The following is a 24177-nucleotide window of genomic DNA, read 5'->3' as shown; positions in this document are numbered from 1 at the left end:
AAAACTTGGGGGGTCTCTTAAGAAGGCTCGTCTGAAGCTATGCTGAATGTTTGGGAGTTGCACCCCAAAAAATGCGCCCCTGCAGCCACAGAAAGAGAAAAGGGGGAGCCCATATTTCTGCCCCCACTGAACCCATCTTTACAAAACTTGGGGGTCTCTTAAGAAGGCTTGTCTGAAGCTATGCTGAAAGTTTGGGGGCTGCACCCCCAAAAAAGCACCCCCTGCAGCCACGGAAATGGAAAAGGGGGAGGGAAAAGGGGTGGAGCCCATATCTCGGGACCCCCTGACCCAATGTTTACAAAACTTGGGGGGTCTCTTAAGAAGGCTCGTCTGAAGCTCTGCTGAAGGTTTGGGGTCTCTACCCCCAAAAATGCGCCCCCTGCAGCCACGGAAAGGAGCGAATGTGCACACACACACCCACGAGAATTTCTCTCTCTTTCTCCCCCCGGCCGGGCCACGCAGCAGCTGATTCCTCTAGTACTCAATCCTGACTGATTGGCCAGAAGAAGACCCAGCTTGGCCACCGATTGGCTGGGGGAGAATGCTGCTTACTGATGGTTATGCTGCTGCGCCCCGAATTTGCCGAATTTATTTGTGAACTCCCGAACTCGCTGAATTCGGCTCCCCCGTTTTCCCGCCATTTTTTAGTTCGGTTCGTCCCGAACTAAAAACCGCCGAATCAGGGGAAATTCGGCTGTTTTTCGGTTCGGGCCGAACCGAATCGACAGCCCTACCCATTATATTAGGTGCTGTGGAACACAGGCAGGATAACGTGGCTGCAGTTGTCTTATTTGTGTGCTTGCTAGAGGCACCTGGTTGGCCATTGTGTGAACAGACTGCTGGACATGATGGGCCTTGGTCTGATCCAGCATGCCCTTTCTTATGTTGTCATGTTTTTAGGTTCTATGAGCATATATTATCCTCTTGTGCTTCAGCTATGTGAACCAAGAGCGATGATTTCTCAAAAAAGATCCCAACACTCTTTTGAAAGTTTCTCCACAGTACTGGAGTTTTTACAGCTTGATGTTCCCTTTTCTTCCAGCTGTTCCATTTAAAAGCTCTTCTTTAATTATCACAATGAAAGGCTGAATCCTCCCCCCAAAAAAACAAAACATCTCTGCTACTCAGACATATACCAAATGTTTTGGAAAGCTGTGACTACGAATCGGTAACTATGGATCCTTGTCCTGGATGGTTAAAGCTAGCCCAATCTTGTTAGATCTCAGAAGTTAAGCAGGTTTCGCCCTGGTTAATACTTGGACTGCAAGGAAGCAGCTGTGGCTCAATGGTAGAGCGTCTGCTTGGCATGTAGAAGGTCCCAGGTTCAATCCCCGGCATCTCCAGTTAAAGGGACCAGACAAGTAGGTGATGTGAAAGACCTCAGCCTGAGACCCTGGAGAGCCGCTGCCAGTCTGAGTAGACAATACTGACTTTAATGGACCAAGGGTTTGATTCAGTATAAGGCAGTTTCATGTGTTTGTTCATGAAGACCACCAAGGAAGTCCAGGCGGGTTGCTACACAGAGGTAGGCAAAGGCAAACCACCTCTGATGTCTCTTCCCTTGAAAACCCCATGAGGGGCAGCCATAAATCAGCTGAGACTTGGCAGCACTTTACACACACAAATGGCTCAGTGAGGGAAAGAGATATATATTCAACTTTGAGAAGACTCAGAAGAGTTCTTCACTGGGGTCCACAGCAGAATGTTTGAGATCCCTGCAAAATAAGCACACCGAGAGCAGCTGTAGATTTTTAGAAAGTAATCTGAGGCCACTGAATGAAAAGTCAAAATGTGACCTCATTCCTGGGGCCACAAGTCTGCCAAAGAGCTCTGAAACAACCAGGAGGTATATGTAAAATTCATGGGCAAGTGGAAGGGGGGAAAACTGGCTCTGCTTATACTCTGAGGAAAGTGTAAAGAGGCCACAAACAGCTCAAATTAAAAGCAATACACCACGCTTCTCAAAGGCAGCTCCCAAAAAAGTAATCCCTGACAAATCATACATCACATTCCAAGGGTTTTCCCCAACAGATACAGATACGGGCACGGCAGAAAGAGAGATATTTTTTTCCTTGACAGGCTTTTCTACATCAAAACATTTGCTCATACCTTTATGTTGAAACAACTGACAAAAATGGTTTCGGAATACAGTTTGATAGCTTGCAACTAGCATACATCAACATTATAATGAACATAGGTTAAGCCAACTGAAACAGCCATATCCACTGAAATCATAAATACCTTTAGAACTGGCTAACCTACAAATATTATCAGCTGGGTGGGAAGGATGACTCTTATGTGGATTATAGGCAAATCATCCCAAACATGCATACATGTAGAATACTGTATTTTAATTTTGAAGCCATGGAAATAATTGGGAGCAGAAATTTGGGAAAACAATTGAAATACTTACTTACCAAACCCAAACTGACATAAAATATGTGATCTATAACTTAGTTAGCGTATGCTATTGTACTGTTCTGGCAGATTTATCAAATGTAAAGGTATGAACATTCCTACCAGCAAAGTTAGGAATATTCCTGATACTAGACAAACAGACCTCCAGTATACCAGGCTATATAGTTTTTGTTATCTGCATGCAGGGAAAAAAATAAAAGTTGAAAAGAGAAAACAAATTATGCAGTAAAACATTATTTGCAGAGAAACATAAAATGGCTACTTAAATACCTGGATATCAAGTTAAATATTGAAAATACTGAACTGTTCAACACTACATTATCACGAAACACACATACTGTTATGTGTGTCATGATAATATTAATCATATACACAATTAATCAAACTTCAGCAACCACAAATCTTGAAACCATGTTGTATACATATACAGTATATGTACCGTACATAAGTGCCGTCAACCCCAGCAAGCAGCTTTCAAGGGAACTGAGAAGGAGAAGTGGTTGGCCATTGCCTTCTTCTGCAGACCCTAACTTCGTGGTTTCCCAAGTACTGACCCTGCTTAGCTTCTGGGATCAGGCTATACCATGCCACCTTCCCTCCCACAGATACAGAATATACAGGAATTATTGAAATATTAGTGCCACATTTACATTTATCATCAGCCAGAAGAGCCACATGCTTCCTATATACCCTGTGTGCCACTCCACCAAATGCACACTTACAATAATATAACTATTAATATTAAATAACTGTGTGTGTGTGTGTGTGTGTGTGTGTGTGTGTGTTTTAAGTGCCATCAAATTGCCTCCAACCTATGGTGACCCTATGAATTAATGATCTCCGAAATGTGCTATCCTTAACCGTTTGCTCAGGTCTTGTAAAATGAGGGCCATGGCTTTCTTGATTGTCTTGATCCATCTCATGCTGGGTTTTCCTCTTTTCCTGCTGCCTTCAACTTTTCCTAGCATGATTGTGCTTTCCATTGACTCATGGTACGGGGCCCAGCTCAACCCACTGACTGGCACCGCAAAACCTGACCAGAGTTTTCCTTGTCCACGAACGTTTACAAGTGAACTTACAGTTCTTCACTGACCTCTACAGAATGGGGTTAGAAAGTACAGTGAAGGATTGGTTGTATGCTTGGCTCTAGAACACTTACTTCAAAATGAGTTTAAAATTCTAAAAATGTTTTGCCGATCTACCAGATATCTCTGGTGATCGGTGCAAGATGTTGACCTCTGCTCCCTAGTTTGTTGATATTGATAATTAATTCATGAGACTGAATACGGAAAATTAAGCATACCAAGCTCGTATGTAATTGTGTTCCTTGTATCTGCTAATGCTGCAATCAGATTGAGCCTCAATGTTTTCTTCATTTGCTTTCATTTTCAGAGCAGCTAAACCAGATGGGAGATCTCTCACTAAAGGTTGGTGCCTTGACGGTTCAGATGATTAAATGATTGCAAAAACTCCAGTTTGTTGATTTGATTTCAACAAACACAATATTTTAAGAAAATCAACAGCTGCAGCACATTTCCTTCATAAATATTTGAAAGCAGACACGCTAGCTCGAAATCATATACCATATTTTTCGCTCCATAGGACGCACCGCTCCATAAGACGCACCTAGTTTTTAGAGGAGGAAAACAAGAAAAAATCTTGTTTTCCTCCTCTAAAAACTTGTCTTATGGAGCGAATGCCAGCTGGGCGTGTGCACGTCGGGACGGCGCGAGCTGGCGTTCCCCGCCCCGATGGCCAGCTGGGAGGTGGGCGGGGCCGCACAGAACCGGCTGGGCGCGTGCGCGTCGTGCTGGAACGACGCGAGCCGGCTCTGTGCACCCCGCCCGCCTCCCAGCTGGGAGGCAAGCGGGGCGCCAGAGCCTGCTTGCGTCGTTCCAGCGCGCCCAGCCGTCTCTGTTTGCCCCGCCCGCCTGCCAGCTGGCCATCGGGGCGCTGGAACGACGCAAGCCGGCTTTCCCCACCCCGACGGCCAACTGGGAGGCGGGCGGGGCGCACAGAGCCGGTGGGGCGCGCCTGAGCGGGGCGCACAGAGCCGGCTCGTGTCATTCCAGCGCGCCCAGCCGGCTCTGTCCGCACATTCACTCCATAACACGTACAGACATTTCCCCTCACTTTTGAGGAAAAAAGTCCGTCTTATGGAGCGAAAAATACGGTAAGTGATTCTGCCAGGCTATCTTCTCTGGGCATATTTATAAATCTATGCTACACTACTAGCTATTTCTGCTTCCTCCCAAAGAATAGTGGGTATTGGCTGGGGAGCCAGTAATTCTCTCTTGAACCTAGTTAGCATACACAGAAGTATAATTGCTAGGATTCCTGAGGAAGACCAAACTATTGTTACACCACTTTAGGTTCAATGCAGATACACCCTTTGTTAGGGATTGAATTCTGCTAAACCTGGATTAACACAGCAAAGAAATCTTAATTAAAAAATGTTTTTAACAGGTTACAGTTAAATTTATAGATCTTTGGCTGGGAAGAGAGTGGGGTAAAAACATAAGCTAATAAATAATAATATATAATAAAAACTAGAAGGATACTATAAGGGCCAAGAACTCAAGCAGCATTACTTTGCTAAGATTTGGCATATCTCAAAAATAATATTATGGAGCCAGAAAAAGCACAGAAGACGGCAACCAAGATGATAGAGGGGTTGGAGCATATTTCCTATGAGGAAAGGCTAAAGAGTCTGGAACTTTTATTTATTTATTTACTTGATTTATAATCCGCCCTCCCCGGCCAAAGCTGGGCTCAGGGCGAGGAACGACATTAAAATCAACATAGGTCATAATATCTAAAATTCTTTAAAATTATACAAACTTCAACAGTTTAAAAATATAACCTAAAACATTATATCATTATTATGGTCATTAGATTAGACCATTATTATGGTCATTGACCAGTATTGCCAAAAAAAAAAAAAAAGGAAAACAGCAGTTTAAACTTTAAAAAATGCAACCTTCTACTCTTTAAGGCCGTTTAACCTACAATGGTTTTATTTTCTTTTTCCCGAATCCTGCTTATCAAAAAGCAGAATTTGGCTACTTGACACAATATCTGATGGTTTTTATCAGGTAACAGAAAATCTAGTTAATTTCATCAGTTTCATCAGAAATCCTATCTAACAGAAGCTTTAAATTTTTTAATCTAACCTCCCTGTAATAAGGACATCTCAAGAACATATGTTCCGTTGTTTCCATCTCACCCAACACAATCTTTTTGTGTGAGGAATCATAGAGTTGGAAGGGATCACCAGAGTCATCTAGTCCAACCCACTGCACAATGCAGGAAACTCAGAACTACTTCCCCACCCCCACACACAATCTGCTTAAATCTACTTTCCAGCATTGCAGAGGGAAGTGCTGCTAAACATTAGATGGAGCTAAATCCAGCACCCGCTGAGAAAGCAATCAGCAGGCTGCCCCCTCTGGATTCATCTTTGGTGGTCCTGTCCAGTGGTAAAGATATTGGGGAGAGAAGTGTTCAAAACGTTAGAAAAATTATTAAGATTGAAGTTGAGGTGGTGAGCACCCCCTCACTGGCAGTCTTCAAGCAGCGGCCAGACGAACACTTGTCAGGGATGCTCTAGGCCAGAGGTTTTCAAACTGTGCTCCACGGAGCACTTGGTGCTCCGCGAAACATCTCCTAGTGCTCCATGAGGAGACTGGAAAGAAAAATACTACTGTCAATCGGTTCAGTATATGGGTGCTAGGTGAAAAATAGTGCTCCATGACAAATTTATCTCCTGAAAAGTGCTCCATGACTCAAAAAGTTTGGGAACCTCTGCTCTAGGTTGATCCTGCATTCAGCAGGCCATTGGACTTGATGGCCTGTATGACCCCTTCCAACTTTATGATTCTACGAGAAGAGAAAAACAAACTCCATTCCTCCATCTGGAATAGCAACCGCCAGTGCCACCTCTGGAGTCGCAGCAGCCGTGCAAGTGTCCCAAAGCGCTTACAGGCACACAGGAAACCTCCAAGAAAATTTGGAAAGCTTTCCTAAGCATGCTCCACTGTTGCTTGCAATTGCCAGGACCGTTTTGAATTGACTTGGGTGGTGTTCACTCATCACTATGATCAGCCACCAGACTCTCAAGGAAATGCCAGCCTCAGAGAGTTTATTCTTCAGGTGTTGGGCAGGTGCCACCTAAGATCATGGAGATTGAAAGTTAGCAGCCAGCAAGGAAATTTCACTTGAGCTGTTCCAGTGTTGACTACACTGTCTGCAAATTAGCCTCTGGAGGAAAGATACATTTGCCAACGTGGTGTGTACTGAGTAACATCATTTAACAGTGAAATTACCTGTTTTCATTCAGCTGGCCCCTGCCATTGTTATACTAAACACTAGTGCAGGTAACATTCATGCTGATAACAACCATTATATACAATACCAAAGCAAAACCTCAGAGAACTCTTTTCATGCCAAGGCAACTCAGAGAGCTGCTATGTAAATCCTGAAGATCCTCGTATACTTAATACTGTATTTTAATTTATGATGTGAGCCAACCTAAGCCTGGCTTTGCCTGGGGAGGGTGGGATGTATTATTGTTATTGTTATTATTGTTATATTATTATTATTACAACTGGCAATACAAGCAAGCCTGAACGCTCTCCTTTGCATTAAAAGGGAAAATACGAGAATAATAGCCATAAATGCAGGCAACGAAAGATAAAATAACAGACTAATTTTCCTTTCCTTCCCTCAATATGTGAAGGTTGTGGGTTTTTTTTTTAAATCTGAGCAGTGGGTCTCGTTGTCAAAAGCAGCTCACAAGAGGTTTTTAAGAGGGAGAAGGGAAATGAATTAAATCAGGGCTTGTTCTAAAGTATTTGAAACAAACTCTGTGTTCCAAGTCATTGTAGTAGAATAGAAACACATAACTGTTTCCAAAACACTCTGTGTAAGCAAATTAATTTGATTAAGCTCAAAAGCAAGCGCTGGTAATTGGCTTATCCCTTTTACAACAGAGATGACTAGTTAGCTTTTCCACTTCTAACATTAAACAGCCCATGTCATTAAGCAAATTACATCAGTGTGTAATAGAAATGCTCTTATTTAATATAAAAGACTAACATGCTAACGATATTTTGGAATCTCTTGTCTAGAGAGAGACAGATCATGCAGATACAGGATATTCTATCTCAAGACAATAGGTAAACAAGTTGGTCTACTGGATGATTATTTTTTTTAAACATCAGTGGATTATTTCCATTTTTATCTCATCCCTCCTCCAAAGAGTTCAGAAGATCGCCTTCTCCCCCCTTCTCATTAATCTGTGTGTGCGTGCCATCAAGTTGCAGCCAACTTATGGCTACCCCGTTGGGTTTTCATGGCAAGAGACATTTGGAGGTAGTTTGCCATTGCCTTCCTCTGTATGAGCTGAGAGAGTTCTGAGAGAACTGTAAATGGCCCAAGGTCACCCAGCAGACCTCAGGTGGAGGAGCGGGGAATCGAACCCAGTTCTCCAGATTACAGTCCACCGCTCTTAACCACGCTGCCTTGAGGTTACCCTTAAGGTAACAGTGAGCTTCACTGCTGAGCAGAGATCTGAACAAATCTTCCCAGTCAAAGACATGAATACATGAAGCTGCCTTAGACTGAATCAGACCCTTAGTCCACCTAAGTCAGTATTGTCTACTCAGACCGGCAGCGGCTCTCCAGGGTCTCAGGCAGAGGTCTTTCACATCATCTACTGGCCTAGTCCCTTTAACTGGAGATGCCGGGGATTGAACCTGGGACCTTCTGCATGCCAAGCAGATGCTCTACCATGTTGTACCATATTGAGTCTTTGCCTATACACACCCCTCTATTCAGATGTGAGACTCCAAGACTACAATTAAGATCCAATAGTGCCTAAGAGCAGCGGTCTAATGCCTGATTTATTGCATTAGTTATCAGAGACTCCTGTCTTATATTTTGTCCCTTGAAAATGTCAGCAGGATCCTGAAGAGATTATGCTAGTAATTGGATAGTCCTGCTACCTCTGGTCACTGATAAAGTGATGTAGACAGAGGTGCAGGAAGATATGATGGCTAAATCTTCCTGCAAAGTTTCAGATATTCAGGCATTATAAAGCAGCAATAGTGACAAGGAAGCTTGTAATGCAAAAAAATCCATTGAGATGAAGTAGAGCATATCATTGTTACAAGAAGAATCTTAAGATAATATATTGTACTGAATTACCTACACCCTTGGGGTTCCTCCTGCTAGGAATCTAGAACGGTGCAATATTTCCCACAATTATACTTGATGTTATTCTGAAATATTACCCGTCAAGTCAGCCCCAGGAAGCAGATCAAAACATTCACATTGTGGGACCATGCACAGATAGCTGGAGATGTTCCTGCACCCCTGAGGAAAACTGGAGGTAAGTCAAAAAAATTGGAAAAGCTTTAAGTAAAAGAGGAATGGTGTTAAAAATATGAAAACACAGACTGCAATAAGAAATTGAGTTCCTTGCTGCAAGAGAGAAGGGTATTCATGGCTACTAGTAAAAATGGATACTAGTCACAATGCATGTCTATTCTCTCTAGGATCAGAGAAGCATGGTGAATATATAAGGTGCTGTGGAACACATAAGAACATAAGGTAGGATGGTGCTGCTGCAGTTGTCTTGTTTGAGGGCTTCCTAGAGGCACCCGGTTGGCCACTGTGTGAACAGACTGCTGGACTTGATGGGCTATGGTCTAATCCAGCAGGGCCTTTCTTATGTTCTTATGAGATCTTGTATCTTTTATCTGACTTCCCTCAAACACTACCAGGAGAGAAGGATAAGCACAATCAGCCTCAGGCCTCACGGGGTTGGACTAGATGACCTTGACCTTTGGGGGACCATCCAACTCTATGTTCCTGCGGTAAGCATAACAACTTAGGAAACTAAAGTACCATAGTGAAAGAGTAATTTAACAGGGACATCCAAACACCCTCCGTGTATATTAAAAAAACACCTGTAACCCTGGGTTACAATAGAGGATTTTACAATTTGAGGGCAACCCTCAGGTCTGGAGAAAAAGATAAAGGGAAAGAAAATCCCCCCAGAATGAACCTTTGGAAAACTGAGATCTTGCATGAAGGCCTTAAGAGATTTCAAGTGAGATTTACTGTTGTGATGGCAGCCCTGAAAACCAAAGGCCCACTTTTCAAATAAATCCTTCTTTGGATTTTCTGCCATGCTTAAAGAGCCCTTTCCCAGGCATCAGGTGACCCACCTAGTGCCTGATGATTGGAAGAGGGCAACAAACTCTTTTGAAGATTACCTGTCACCTTATATGATAGCCAGTAGCCTCAGCATTGTTCTACAGAAAAGAGGAGGAACGGAATGGAGCAAGAAAGGAGGGGAAAAACTGATGGGGGGGCCACAGGAATTCCTGTCCCTTGCTGTTCCTGAGGGGTTCCCCTCTTGTTAATCAAAATGGGGAACACTTTGAGACCCTCTTTATTATACCGCCTCTTTCAGCATGACCATTATGTGACTCTGTCCTCACCCTGTGGTTGGAATGAGGTGAGTATGTAGTTAACTCAGTTCCTTCCAAACCGGTATAATAATCCACAAAGAAATGCTCTGCCCAGTACTCTACATTCCATTTGCTGTGGCTTATGCCCCTTAGCTTAGAAGCCTTAGCTGCGATGTCAAGCTCCAAAAAATTAGGACTTAAATTCCTTGTCAGAGTGAAATCCTGTTACACCAGGGATCTTGGTGAATCATAGAGAAGACACAGTCTCCTGTACTAAATTAGGGGTGGAAAATTTGCTCAGCACCAAAGGCCAAATTGGAAGTACATCATGAACCATATTAAATTTCCATATTTTAATTGTATGTGATTAACATATTATGGACAGCATTTTGATAAAAAGGAATGTTCTTAAAAATGGGCTGACGTTTTCACTTGATCTACCACATGTTATGCTTGAAATTATACCTTCAAACGTAATACACAGTACAAAACACAAGTTGGTCCATTAAACTATTTATTTTTAAAAATATATTTTTATTGCAATACATAAACATAAAAAAAGAAAAAACAAACAAGAGATATGCATACATATACATAAGGCTTCCGCTTTCAATTGCAAAGGCTATATCGGTAATAAAAAATTATTGCTAGCTCTCTAGTTATGTTTTATACTCTATATCTTATTGTCTTCATTGTCATAAGTTGTCTTCACTGTCATAAGTTATCTACTTTAATCTATTATTCTTAAATTCTTATTCTTTTAATCTTCAAATTCACATATCATTAAGGTCCATTAAACTATTTGTATGTTCCTAGAAATCAAGGATTGGCAATGCACACACCATGTCTTCTACTTTTCCAACCATTTAGCAATTTGGAATCACTCTTCAGACATCTGCACGGCCACATAAACACTAGGGGGAAAACCCTCAAAATCACTAAGAGAAGAACACTGTACTTCAAATACACATTCAAGATTCTAATAAGAAAGTGCAGGCTAATCAAATGTGAATCCGGGAAGGGATTGTGCTCAAGACTTGCTTCTTTCAATGCCACAGATAATTTCTGCATTATGTTCTTCCTACTGGTGTTGAAGCTATAGCTGTGCCCAATTCAGCAAAAGCAATTCTAGTGCTTCTAAAGCAGCTTTTTGTATGGCCTAAAGCAGGGGTGGGGAACGTCAGGCCCGGGGGCCATTTAAGGCCCGCGAAATCATTTGGTCTGGCCCTTCATGGGTCCTGGCAGATCTCTAGTTCAGAAAGACCTAAGACTGGTGATCTGCCCCCTCCTGCGGACAGGATTAGCCTCTATTCAAGGCAGATGTTTGTTTTGCCAAGAAAGGGAACCTTCCCCCCCCCTTGCAGAAGAGTTGTTAGCCTTGGAGCTGCTAGGACCGCCCAAGAAACTGTGTTAATCCTTTCCCCCCCCCCCAGGCCATGGAGAAACATATTCCCTCTGTACTACAAGAGGGCTGGGGGCAGAAGTGGCAACAATGGAGGGGTTAAAGGGGGCAGGGCCAGAATGCGCGTGGGGTGGGAGTTCTTAGCCAGTGCATCCTCATTTCATCCCTGCAGGCGGAGGTAGCAGGAGCCGGCTGTAGAATCTGGCCCCAACTATGTGGAGCAGGAGCAACTCCGGCATGCGGCTGGATGGCTACGCCTGGCTGGTGCAACAGACCATCCTGGGCCACCAGGTGGGCGAGTGCGCCACTGGTTGGATGCCTGCCTGCTTCCCCACGCCGGGGAGGGGGGGTCATCTGGGGCAGCTGGTTGGCTAATTTTTAAGCTGACAATTTTGTATGGCCCACGAATGATGTTATAAATATCCAAAAGACCCTTGGCGGAAAAAAGATTCCCCACCCCTGGCCTAAAGTTTAAACCAGCTGGGTTAGGAAAGTCATTCCTGGTTGAGGTTCAAGGACTAAGGTTGTGGCTTGAAACCAGTGGCAGAGCTCCAGTGATGGAAGGAATTTCTGTGAGCAGAATGGAAGCCTTACCACTCCATTTTGGATTCCATCCAGGTGAGACTAGACTTCTTCTCTCTGACATCATATGGACACATGAAGCTGCTTTATACTGAATCAGACCATTGGTCCATCAAAGTCAGTATTGTCTACTTAGACTGGCAGCGGCTCTCCAGGATTTCTAATAAAGGTCTTTCACATCACCTACTACCTGATCCTTTTTAAACTGGAGATGCCAGGGATTGAATCTGGGACATTCTGCATTCCAAGGAGATGCTCTACCACTGAGCCACAGCTCTTCCCCAGGTCCTCACAAGTATTCACTGTGCTTTGGCACTGCCTGTTGATGTCACAAGCTTCCTATAGCTCAAAATGTTAATGGGACAAGATGATTTGTACACGTATGTCCAAAAGTATGTTAAACTTCTCATGGAAGTGTTAAGAAAATCACATAATTCAAGTCGAGTTCAGATCCAACTCTTGGACTCTAAATCATAGCTCTAATACAGTTGTGCTAATTCCTCCAAAGTTTTTTTTTTTTTTTAATGGCGCCAGAGAACAATGAGCAGCCCCATGGAAGCTCCTGAGTCCTAGGAGTGAGAGAGTTGTGATTTCTAAGAGAGAGGGAGGGACGGGTAGATGGATAGATAGATGATGGATGGACAACTCCTAAACCCCAGTGAACTACCGTTCAGGAAGAAGCTGTTTAACTACTCACCCCTCCCCAACACACACCATTTTTTTAACCATATGATGGCAAAAGCTCCCTTCCCAAAGCCTCAGAGTTCATTGTAAATGAGATGCTTTTCATTTCACTACACCAGCGTGGTATAGTGGCTTGGAGCGGTGGACTCTGATCTGGAGAACCGGGTTTGATTCCCCAGTCCTCCACATGAGGGGCAGAGGCTAATTTGGTGAACTGGATTGGTTTCCCTGCTCCTACACATGATTCCAGCTGGGTGACCTTGGGCTAGTCACAGTTCTCTCCAAACTTTCTCAGCCGTACCTAGCTCACAGGGTGTGTGTTGTGGGGAGAGGAAGGGAAGAAAATTGTAAGCCAGGTTGATTTTCCTTAAAAGGTAGAGAAAATCGGCATATAAAAACCAACTCTTCTTCTTCTAAATGGAACTCCTAGCCTAGCCGTGCATAATAGTGACACTTCAAAGGTGCATCCCCAAACTGTCCCCTTAAGGTGGCCATTCAGAATTAGTCCACAGATCAATCCAACTTAAATAACAATCGAAGTTAAATCTAATAATTAAGTGCTATCAAGATGCAACAGATTTATGGCAATCCCCCATGTGGTTTTCAAGACAAGAGATGAGCAGAGGTGGTGTGCCATTGCCTTCCTCTGCACAATCTTCTTAGGTGATCTCCCATCCAAGTATTAACCATGGCCAACCCTACTTAACTTCCAAGGTCTGACGAGGTTAGTCTGGGGCTATTCAGGTTTTCCACATCCAAATCCAGTATTCTAATCACTGGACAATATCTGCTGTTGAAGCACCGTGATCTGTTTCATATATATGAATTATCTATATTACAAGTTAAACCAATGACATCTGGGCAGTAAGGATGAGGCATGCTTGAAAAATAGAACATTATTTCTTTCCTTGACCCGGCTCCCAATGAATAAGCAAAATGAACTGCCAATGGTATTTATTTAGAATGGAAATTTTCATTTCCCATCCCGCCAAAGGCAGGGACTTTGCATTTTCATCTTCTTGATGAACATTCACCAATCCTATTTTGTTATGTTTTCCTAATGGCGTTCTTAAAATGACTATCTAATTTAAGAGCTACAGAAAGGCAGCATCAGTGAATAAACCTTCATAACTATTAGACAAAATTAAATCACTGAAGTTCAAAATAACAATTCCTCCATTTAGAAAGGATATTCTAATGACAAACCACTGCTGCAAATCTGAACTGTTCTCACAGCCGCATTTGGGAGGGAGGAGTGCAATTTAATCCCAAGGATTTTTTTGCAATCACTCAGTAAATTCAATTATATAATAATTAGCTGTAAGCAAGTTCTCTTTGTTTTTGAGCATCTTGTTTTGTGCTCTGCACTGTATAAAACTACAGCCAAAAGGACGGCAATTTCCACAGTCTGAGAAGTGAGAGGTAGGATACAGTTTGTGTCTCGTCAATTACCCTCCCTATGAGCAATCACCCAGCTTATGGTTTGCTTGCAAATATCACTTGAATGGAGCAGGTCATGGATATCAGTGCATAAAGATAAGCGTTTAAAATGTGTTATCCAATAAGAGTGCATTCGTCTCCTAGTACTTTCTCATTCTGGGCCGGCTTATTTTGTACCTGTGTGTGCGAGATACACTTCTGCGATAATGCTGTAATGTCATTTTGTGCTGTACTGCTGACAAGAGGTCTACAGAGCACAAATGCTAGGCCGATAAAGAAAGAAGTGTACCTTTAACAGCAATAGCCATTAGACTTCTCATTTATTTCAAGGTTGCGTAATAGGCCAGTACCAAGGTTAAACACAGCTACAGATTTAAGCTCCTAGACAGTAAGGGAAGAAAATACTTATTTGGGGTAAAGGCAACCTTGAAAGAAGCAGGAGTGTATTTATTCTAATGCTTTGGGCGTTTCGGGAGGCACAGTGTTTTTTTTCTTCTACATTGCGAATGTCTTTTAAGAATCCAGGAATTAGTGATACTATTAATATACATGACATTTTACACTTAAACATAAGCTGAAAGACAGGTCTTTGCCCAATAAGCTTATGATCTAAATTTCAACTGAAAGGGAGACAATAAAGTTAAAGGAAATACTTCTTTACACAGAGAGTGACTAAAATGTGGAATTTGCTGACAGAGGATGTAGTGATGGTGACAAGCATTGGCAGCATTAGAAGGGGATTAGCCAGATTCATAAAGGACAGGTCTACCAGTGGCTACTAGCCACGATGACATTCAGAGGCAGTCAACCACTGAATCCCATGGCAGGAGGCAACATCAGGGAGGCTTGGCCTCCGTGCCCTGTTGCTGAACCTCCAGAGGGAGTGGTTGGCCACTGTTTGAGACAGGATGCTGGACTAGACGGACCTCTGATCCAGCAGGACTCTTCTTATGAGACAATGACCTACTTAACAGCTGAAAATATATAACCACCAGAAACCAATCACAATACTGAACTCTCTAAGTGTGTAACCATCATCATTAATGTTCAACTAGCCTATAAAACAGATTCATAAGAACATAAGAAAGGCCATGCTGGATCAGACCAAGATCCATCAAGTCTAGCAGTCTGTTCACACAGTGGCTGACCAGGTACCGCCAGGAAGTCCACAAACAAGACGACTGCAGCAGCATTGTCCTGCCTGTTTTCCATAGCATCTAATATAATAGGCCTGCTCCTCTGATTCTGGAAAGAACATAAGAACATAAGAAAAGCCATACTGGATCACACCAAGGCCCATCAAGTCCAGCAGTCTGTTCACACAGTGGCCAACCAGGGGCCTCTAAGAAGCCCACAAACAAGACGACTGCAGCAGCATTATCCTGCCTGTGTTGCAAAGCACCTAATATAATAGGCGTGCTCCTCTAATCCTGGAGAGAATAGATATGCATCATGACTAATATCCATTTTTACTAGTTGCCATGAATAACCCTCTCCTCCATGAACATGTCCACTCCCCTCTTAAAGCCTTTCAAATTCCCTGCCCTTCTGGTGCTTTCATCATCATCTACATTTTTAAACACATGTTCAGTTATGGCAGGTGTGGTGAAATGACCCCATGTTGCTGAACAAAGTGGAGAAATCCCTTGCAATGAAACTAAGATAAAAGATGTCTTATGAAACATGCAACTTGAAGAATATATACCCTATCATCTTATATTCCAATAGCAAAATGTACCAAAGAAGAACTTTGCAAAATACGCAGTGCCAGTCGTCCAAAAAGATTATCAACTGATCTCCCTTAAATGTTTTACTCACGAGCCAGGAAAGCAGTAACTGCACTATACCACAATGTTCATTATATAAAGTTATAAGAAAACATACCAAAACAATCAAAGAAGCAGATATCATGGTGCTGAGCAATTTACCTGTGTAACTAGTGGCTCCAGTAGCCTCTCTACAGTAAGGGTCCGGATTTCCAAACTTTTGGGGTCCCATTTTAAAATGATAGGTGAAGTTGCAGACGTCATGCTCCCTAGAAGAAAGACAAATCCGTTAAGACTTTAAGCAGGAACCATAGTCATATGAGAATTTTAATTGGATGCTACCATGAAAAATTGGTTATGAACAGTGTTACTCAGCAGTGTAAGTAGCATTAAGGGGTTCACAAATGACAACTCACTAGGTATAGTGTACACATGAACAAACACACACACACACACAAAAGGTCTCAGGTACAATAAACATTTCTATAAAAATGTGCAATAAACTATTGACAGGGTTTATCTTGATGTGATATAACTATTTTCAAGCACTTAAAAGGCTGTCCTATAGAGGATGGTGCCAAGTTGTTTTCTGTTGCCCCAGAAGGTCGGGCAGAACCAACGGGTTGAAATTAAATCAAAAGACTGTCCGTCTAGACATTAGGAAGAATTAGAGCCATTCCTCAGTGGAACATGCTTCTTCCTTCCCTTGAGGTTTTCAGTGTAAAGGGAGGAATTAGGTAGCTGATAACTAGCTACTGTGAATGGCCCAAGACTACACTTATTTTCCTTGACCCAGTAAAAATTCAAACAACACTGACTGCAACTTGATGGACTATCTACCAATGTTGTGATGTTTTGTTTTATAATGGTGTGTAGCTTCATGAAGCCCAATTATGAGGAAGGGCATCGTGGTAAATGCATAACTCTTTATCTACCATCCATTTTCTGCTCCAAACAATCTCTCAATTTGTTTGTCCCTTCTTCCCCAGGGAGAAACACAAAAGGCTTAATAACTCCAGGACTCCTCAAGGCAAGAGACAGCAAGTTCATTTCAGAGGCTGCATAGAAGCCACGTGCAACCCCTTCCCCACCCAAAAAAAAATTCCCAATTATATTTTAGAGGTCATAAAAAAATAGGAAAGGGATTGGGTCAATTCACTACATTGTCCTATTTCAAGAGGACAACTTAATTCCAAATGCCAAGTAAAAATATAGTAAAAAAAAAACCACCCTACTTCTGAGGCCAGTCTCTCAGAAAGTAATGACAGAGCCTTGAAACAAAAAACTAAATGAAAGCTGGAGAGCTTGGTGAGTGTATAAATGACAACAGTGGGATATTTTGCCATCAAAGTGTAAAGTTGCAAAGTATAATGTTGAAAATATTTTTTTCCTCTGATTTCCCCATCAAAAACAGATCACCAAATTATGGGCCAAAGCTATTTTGCTGAAACATTTTACTATTATTACTATTATTACATTTGTATTGTGTCCTTATGTGAAATGCAAGATTCATACACAGGGTTCTCCCAGAAGTGACCCATCCAGATCCAGAGCTAGATCTACGTAGCTTTGGCAAGTTTGTGACATGCACAAGTAAGTGTGACTCTGGTGTTGGACTTTGCAGATGGTAAGGAAAGACAATCATGCTAGGAAAAGAGGAAGACCCAACAAGAGATAGATTGACTCTATAAAGGAAGCCACGGCCCTCAATTTGCAAGATCTGAGCAAGACTGTTTAGGAGAAGATGTTTTGGAGGACACTAATTCATGGGTTCGCCATGAGTCGGAAGGGACTTTTTAAAAAAATTAAAAAAAATGTTTTTATTGTTTTTTCATACATTCCATACAATCAATTAACATTGCCTTTCAATCTTTTCTAATTCTCAATTAAATCTAACATATATATAACAATCATCTTCCCCTACTTTGACTTCCCCTCTTCCTTCTTCTATCTCTAACTTATCTTCGTAATCCTCTTAGCAATTATTTTCTAATTCTTTATAAAAAAATTATAAAACCTTCTACAGTTATTAAAAAAGGAAAGAAAGAAAAAACAAGGAAATTAACTTAACTTATAACAAGTTGAATTAGTCTTAAGTCATAACCTTTAACATTTTGCACATTAAGTTCATTTTTACAATAAACAATCCACGCCTCCCATTCCTTAACAAATTCATCATTGTCTTTTTGATTTACTAACTCAGTCAATTTTGCCATTTCTGCTAGTTCAAACATTTTATGAATCCAATCAGTTTTGTCCGGTATTTCAGTCATTTTCCATTTAGCTGCATAGACCATTCTCGCAGCTGTGGTGGCATAGAGTAAAAAGGTTTGTTGTGTTATAATATGGTCTGGTATAATTCTTAACAACATCATCTCTGAGGTTTTGGGGATATTTTGTTGTAGAATTAACCTTAGCTCATTGTATATCATATCCCAAAAGTTTTTAGCTTTATCACAAAGCCACCAAACATGGTGAAAACAGCCAACTTTATCCTGACACTTCCAACAATTTGGTGACATTGTACTGTACATTGCAGACAATTTTTTCGGTGTCAAGTACCATCTGTAAATCATTTTATAGATATTTTCCCTTATCGATTGGGAAAGAAACTTTTTCATGTCTCTTGACCAAAGTCTTTCCCAACTTTTCAAGGAAATAGAATGACCAATTGTTTGTGCCCAGGTAATCATTGTTGGCTTGATTCTTTCTTGTTCTGTATATAGCAACAATAAAAGCTTGTACATCCTAGAAGTCGGAAGGGACTTGACGACACTTACACACACATGCACACACACAATTGTGACTGACCACCAGTGAGATCACAGAACTGGAAGGGGCCGTATGTACAATCCCATTACTCAGTGCAAGAAATCCAGAGCTAAAGAATCCTCAACAGATGGCTGCCCCGCCTCTGCTTGGTTTGACTGGTAATTAGTTCCATTGTCAGACGACTATCACCATTAAGTAGTTTTTCCTAACGTTCAACTGAAGCCTAACCTCCTATGACTTGGAGCAAGTAGACCTAGCTTTGCCATATGATGCAGCAGAGAACAAGTCTTTCTTTTTCCCTGCGGCAAACCCTCAGGTATTTGAAAACTCAGCCTTCTCAACACTAAACATACCCACTTCTCTCAGCCTTTCCTTATACAACTTGCTTTCCAGAACTCTTTCTAGAACTCATTGCTCTCTTCCGAATGTGTTCCAATTTGTCTCTTTAAGTGTGATGCCCAGAATGATGAGTCTTGTGAGGGCAAAATGGAGAAGACACTTGGAAGAAGAGCAAGATAAAAATGTAGCAGGCAGATAAACTACAGAGCCACAAAGATGGCTGGTCTCTGGCTGTTGTGCACCAAAGCCAATTAAATTTTAGCCTTTTAACATTCTATTCTCTCTCTCTCTCTCTCTCTCTCTCTCTCTCTCTCTCTCTCTCTCTCTCTCTCTCTCTCTCTCTCTCTCTCTCTCTCTCTCTCTCTCTCGTGAACTTGTGAAATCATACAAATTTATAATACAAATTTAATTTAATTTTGAACAAAGTTTACACTACAGGCTTATTTCATTAAATAGTTTTCTAATGCATTACAGCTTTTGTGCCGTACAGTTTGACTCTAACTGGAAAATGAAATGGCTTAAGAGAAAGAACAGGCTTATTTATATCATCGTGCATGTGAGTAAAGGCTGATGTAACAAGTTAAAGGTGCTCTCAAAAAGCAAAGTTAAGTATGTTTATATACCACCCTCCTATTTCACTCTGTCCTAATCAGCAGTGCTATTTGGACAGTTTCTCTCCAATCACATTTAGCGAGACCAAGAAAAATGGTGCAGTATGCCCTGAAAGTAGCTCTCAGCAGAGGATTTGACTATGTAGATCACAAAAGATTTGTTTTGATGTGCAACCTATACTCTGTTCAAGGGGCTACTGTTAAGGACAGAATATGGAGAAACAGAATGGTTTCCAACTGGCAAAGATTTCAGACAAGGATATATTTTCTCTCCCTATGTCATCAATCTATATGCAGAACATAACACAAGGAGAACCTGATCTTATTTAGATGAACGTGGAGTGAAAATTGGCAGAAGGAACATTAACAATTTGAGATATGCAGATGACACCACAATATTGGCAGAAAACAGTGAAGACTTGAAATGACTTCTGATGAAGGTTAAAGCAGAAAGTGACAAAGATGGATTACAGCTGAACATCAAGAAGACAAAAGTAATGACGACTATGGTTTTACACAAACTTAAGGCTGATGATGAAGAAACTGCAATTGTTAAAGATTTTCTATCCTTTGGTTCCCTTATCAACCAAAAGGGAGACTGAAACCAAGGAATCAGAAGGAGATTAAGACTGGGAAGGGCAGCCGTGAAGGAAGCTAGAAAGGATCCTTAAGTGTAAAGGCTTGTTGCTGATGTACAAGAGCATTAATTCCACAGTATTTCCCGTTACTATGTATGGGTGTGAAAGCTGGACAATGAAGAAAATTGACAGTAAGAAAGTAGATTCCTTTGAAGTGTGGTGATAGAGGAGAGTTTTATGGATACCATGGATCACCAAAAGACAAATAAGTGGGTTCTAGATCAAATCACACTTGAACTCTCCCTACAAGCTAAAATGACTAAACTGAGGTTATCATATTTTGGTCACATTATAAGAAGACGAGACTTACTGGAAAAGACAATAATGCAAGGAAACGTTGAAGACAGCAGGAAAAGAGGAAGACCCAATATGAAGACAAGGAAGCCACGGACCTCAGTTTGCAAGGCCTGAGCAGGGCTGTTAATGATAGGATGTTTTAGAGGTCATTAATTCATAGGGTTGCCATGAGTTGGAAGCGACTTGGCGGCACTTAACACACAAAGAGAGACACAAATCACAGTAGGACTGCAACAGAATGAATAATCATGCTGTACTTCCTTTGAACACAGAGTAGGCAATGGGTACAGGAAAGCACAAGGTAACTAACAAACCAGCACAGAAGCTGTACAGCAATGCTTCAGGCAGAACCACACGTGATAGGGAAAACATGGGGTCTCCAGTACTGTGCTTTCCTCACAAGGTAAAGGGGCAGGGGTAGAAGAAGAGTTGGTTTTTGCACACACACCCTTTTATCTACTGAAAGGCGTCTCAAAGCAGCTTACAATCGCCTTCCCTTTCTCTCCCCACAACAGACACCCTGTGAGGTAGGTGGGGCTGAGAGAGCTCTGACAGAACTGTGACTAGCCCAAGGTAACCCAGCAGGCTGCATGTGGAGGAGTGGGAAATCAAACCTAGTCCTTCAGATTAGAGTCCGCTGCTCTTAACCACTGCACCATGCTGGCTCTCTCTTCAGCTCTTTTTGCACCTGTTTTCCTCTGGCAGCTATACCTCCCAAAACACTTTAAAGTTGTTTGCTTTTTCCCCTCCCAGCCAGTCTCTGAAAAACAAAAGCAGGCATGAACAAGGGAAAGACTGATATGGGATTACATTTTGCAGGAGACAGACAAGCACTTCTCATTCCTACCAGCCATCTCCTGCAAATCTTCCCTCTGACCCTTCATTACTTCAGCATTTAATTTGGGGACACAGCAGTTTCCAAACCAAGCATATTTTTGCCCTTATTCTCAAAACACAACACAGACTGCATTATCTGCCCTTTGAGGTCACTTTCAAGCATTACAATTATGCAAATAAAGAACCTAAAAGTTGAGCTGAAAATTATAACAAAATACTAATATTATTTATTATGCAGTGTACACTGAATTAAAAACACGGGGCCTTAAATATACAGGCTGATCAATTAAAATAATATATAAAAATAGCTGCTGATTTCCCAACATAAATGATTCAACAATCAATGTAAATGACCAATAAATTGCCCAAACATGTTTTGGCCTATGTGGCCTTCTTCAGTGGTCAATTATACATTCACATATTTTAGAAACACATCCAGAAATACAAATAAAGGTGTGCTGTAAAGTAATAACCTGAATAGGGGGTGGGGAAGAAAAAAGAGAAAGTTTAACGCTCATCAATATCATCTTTGTTTATACCTTAATTAGAAAGAATTAAAGTCTGCCGATTGATACTCAAAACATTAATTTTTACCTTCTATATTGTAAGTCCCAGTGTTTTAAATTCAGTGTACACTGATTCATAAATAATATTAGTATTTTGTTATAATATTCAGCTCAACCTTTAGGTTCTTTGTCTAGTTAAGGTTAAGTTTTTTATTCCCCTTTTGTTTGTTCTATTCAATTATACAAATAAGCCTAAACTAACATTTCTAATTAAATCTCCATCCGACTGGGAGAAGAAAATAATATTCTACCCAAAAAAGCACTTATTAAACTTTGCAATCAATGTTAAACAAATATTCTACTAATCGGCTTAGATTTTTTTCAAGGTACAATGATCAACTATTGCAATTTACACAATGCAACACAAAGAAGTCAAGTAATGTTTCAAATTGCATGTTTTAAGAGTAATTAATAAGGCATTTTGCTAAGCAGTGTACAGTCTTAGGGTGAAAACACATGGTCGCTTTAGCCTCCTGTATTCCCTGTTCCAGCCAGGATCAAATGCATGCGTTTCGCCAAACGTGCGTTCGATCCTAGCTGAATCCTGGCTTAAACGGAATAAAGGAGGCTAAAGCGACCATGCGTTTTCGCCCTTAGTAATGTTCTTCTCAAACACATATGGGAAAAATAGAAATTCACTGGCAACAAATATCAGTACCAACAAGCTGAGAGCCTTTCACTGATGTAGCTACAACAGGGATGGATGAAAGAAAACTAAGGGGGAAAGCCTGACTCCTCCTCCATGGGCATGCATAGTCAGAACTGCATCTGACAGGAGAGAATTTTTTGCGCCTGAAACCTAGCTCTACAACTTTCCAAACTGTTTCTCTGCACGGGCGCAAAGCCTAGCAGTGTGCAGAAACCACAAAGAAGTAAAAAGTATGATTGGGAGGGAAGCCAAAGGTTAAAAGGACATACACAAAAAAGCTCGAGAAAGAGATACAGAGAAAAATGAAAAGGCAAAAAGATATCAAGGAAGCACCCTTCCGGCAGAAGCGCCTGCCATCTTCACTGACAAACTGCGCAGCCCCCAGGAGATCTTGCTAATATAACCCAAGATGACAGAAGAGGCAAGAATAATTTTTTATCCATAGAAGGAAATGGAAATAGATGAGGCAGATTGATTGGAGGGTTGCTTTGTACCATACACCGTACCATTTAAACGACACATTTTTGACATAATTTATTACATACTTTAAGTTTTGTTGCCTCCATCATTTCTATAAGTTCCAAGGAAGGTAAAAAGGATTTTTAACCAGCATTCTCATAGTGGCTCATGGAAATGTAAAGAAATGGCTCTGTTAGCTGTTATCTTTCTTTCTTTTTTGGTATGGCATTTTAAATCCTATTCCAGCGAAAAACTGGTTTAAATTGGTTTTAAATAAACAAAATATCCCTCAGTGATTCCAACTAGTTCCACCCAGCCCACCTCCACCCACCCACCCAACTAGTTCCACCCCATCCCACCCACACACCCTTCAAAGTGGGACCACAATACCATCACTTCAAGAACTATCCCGTGTGTGTTAAGTGCCATGAAGTCATTTCCGACACATGGTGACCCTATGAATCAATGTCCTCCAAAACGTCCTATCTTTAACAGGTCTTGCTCAGGTCTTCCAAATTGAGGGCTGTGGCTTCCATTATAGTCAATCCATCTCTTATTGGGTCTTCCTCTTTTTCTGCTGTCTTCCACTTTTCCTAGCATGATCGTCTTTTCTAGTGACTCTTGTCTTCTCATAATGTGACCAAAGTATGTTAGCCTCAGTTGAGTCATTTTAGCTTCTAGGGTCAGTTCAGGCTTGATTTGATATATAACCCACTGATTTAGTTTTGTTTTTTTGGCAGTAAACGGTACCCATAATACTCTCCTCCAACACCACAGTTCAAAGGAATCTACTTTCTTCCTATCAGCTTTCTTCATTGTCCAGCTTTCACATCCATACATAGTAATAGGGAATACAATGGCATGAATTAACTTGATCTTGGTTGCCAGTGACACATCCTTACTATCCCCACCCAAACAGTATAGTATCAATAAGCTTTCCAACAAATGTGCTTACAGGAAATCATTTGGCTAGAAAAGAACTGGTTGTAGAAAAAAAAATATACCTTCACAATGGCTCATTTGACGACTTAACTCTATTTGCCAATACACATTCTCACCCAAGCACAGCATAAGCAATTCAATAAACAACAAGGGAGTTCATACAACTTGTTAAAGCTATACACTCTCAATTAGCAGTTGCACTTCAAATACAGAAAAATGAATGTGTGACAAGCTATAGTCTATAGCTTGATATATGAAAGTTTCTGTTCTTTGGTAGACTTAAGGCATCAGTGCTGA

The 24177-nt window shown here is 41.3% G+C and overlaps 1 protein-coding gene across 1 annotated transcript in view; it reads right to left on the bottom strand.

The window, feature by feature from the left end:
* Positions 1-24177, bottom strand: part of CTNNA2 (catenin alpha 2) — a 633745-nt gene that overhangs the window by 538383 nt on the left and 71185 nt on the right. Inside the window, exon 2 of the mRNA XM_056855155.1 lies at positions 15933-16039. Within this exon, the coding sequence (XP_056711133.1) occupies positions 15933-16039 (107 nt within the window). The remainder of the gene's footprint in view (positions 1-15932; positions 16040-24177) is intronic.

The sequence above is a fragment of the Euleptes europaea genome, chromosome 9 (assembly GCF_029931775.1).
Source record: "Euleptes europaea isolate rEulEur1 chromosome 9, rEulEur1.hap1, whole genome shotgun sequence".
Classification (NCBI taxonomy): Eukaryota; Metazoa; Chordata; class Lepidosauria; order Squamata; family Sphaerodactylidae; genus Euleptes; species Euleptes europaea.
Note: the sequence above shows the minus strand (reverse complement) of the source record. Positions and strands in the feature narration are given on the sequence as shown.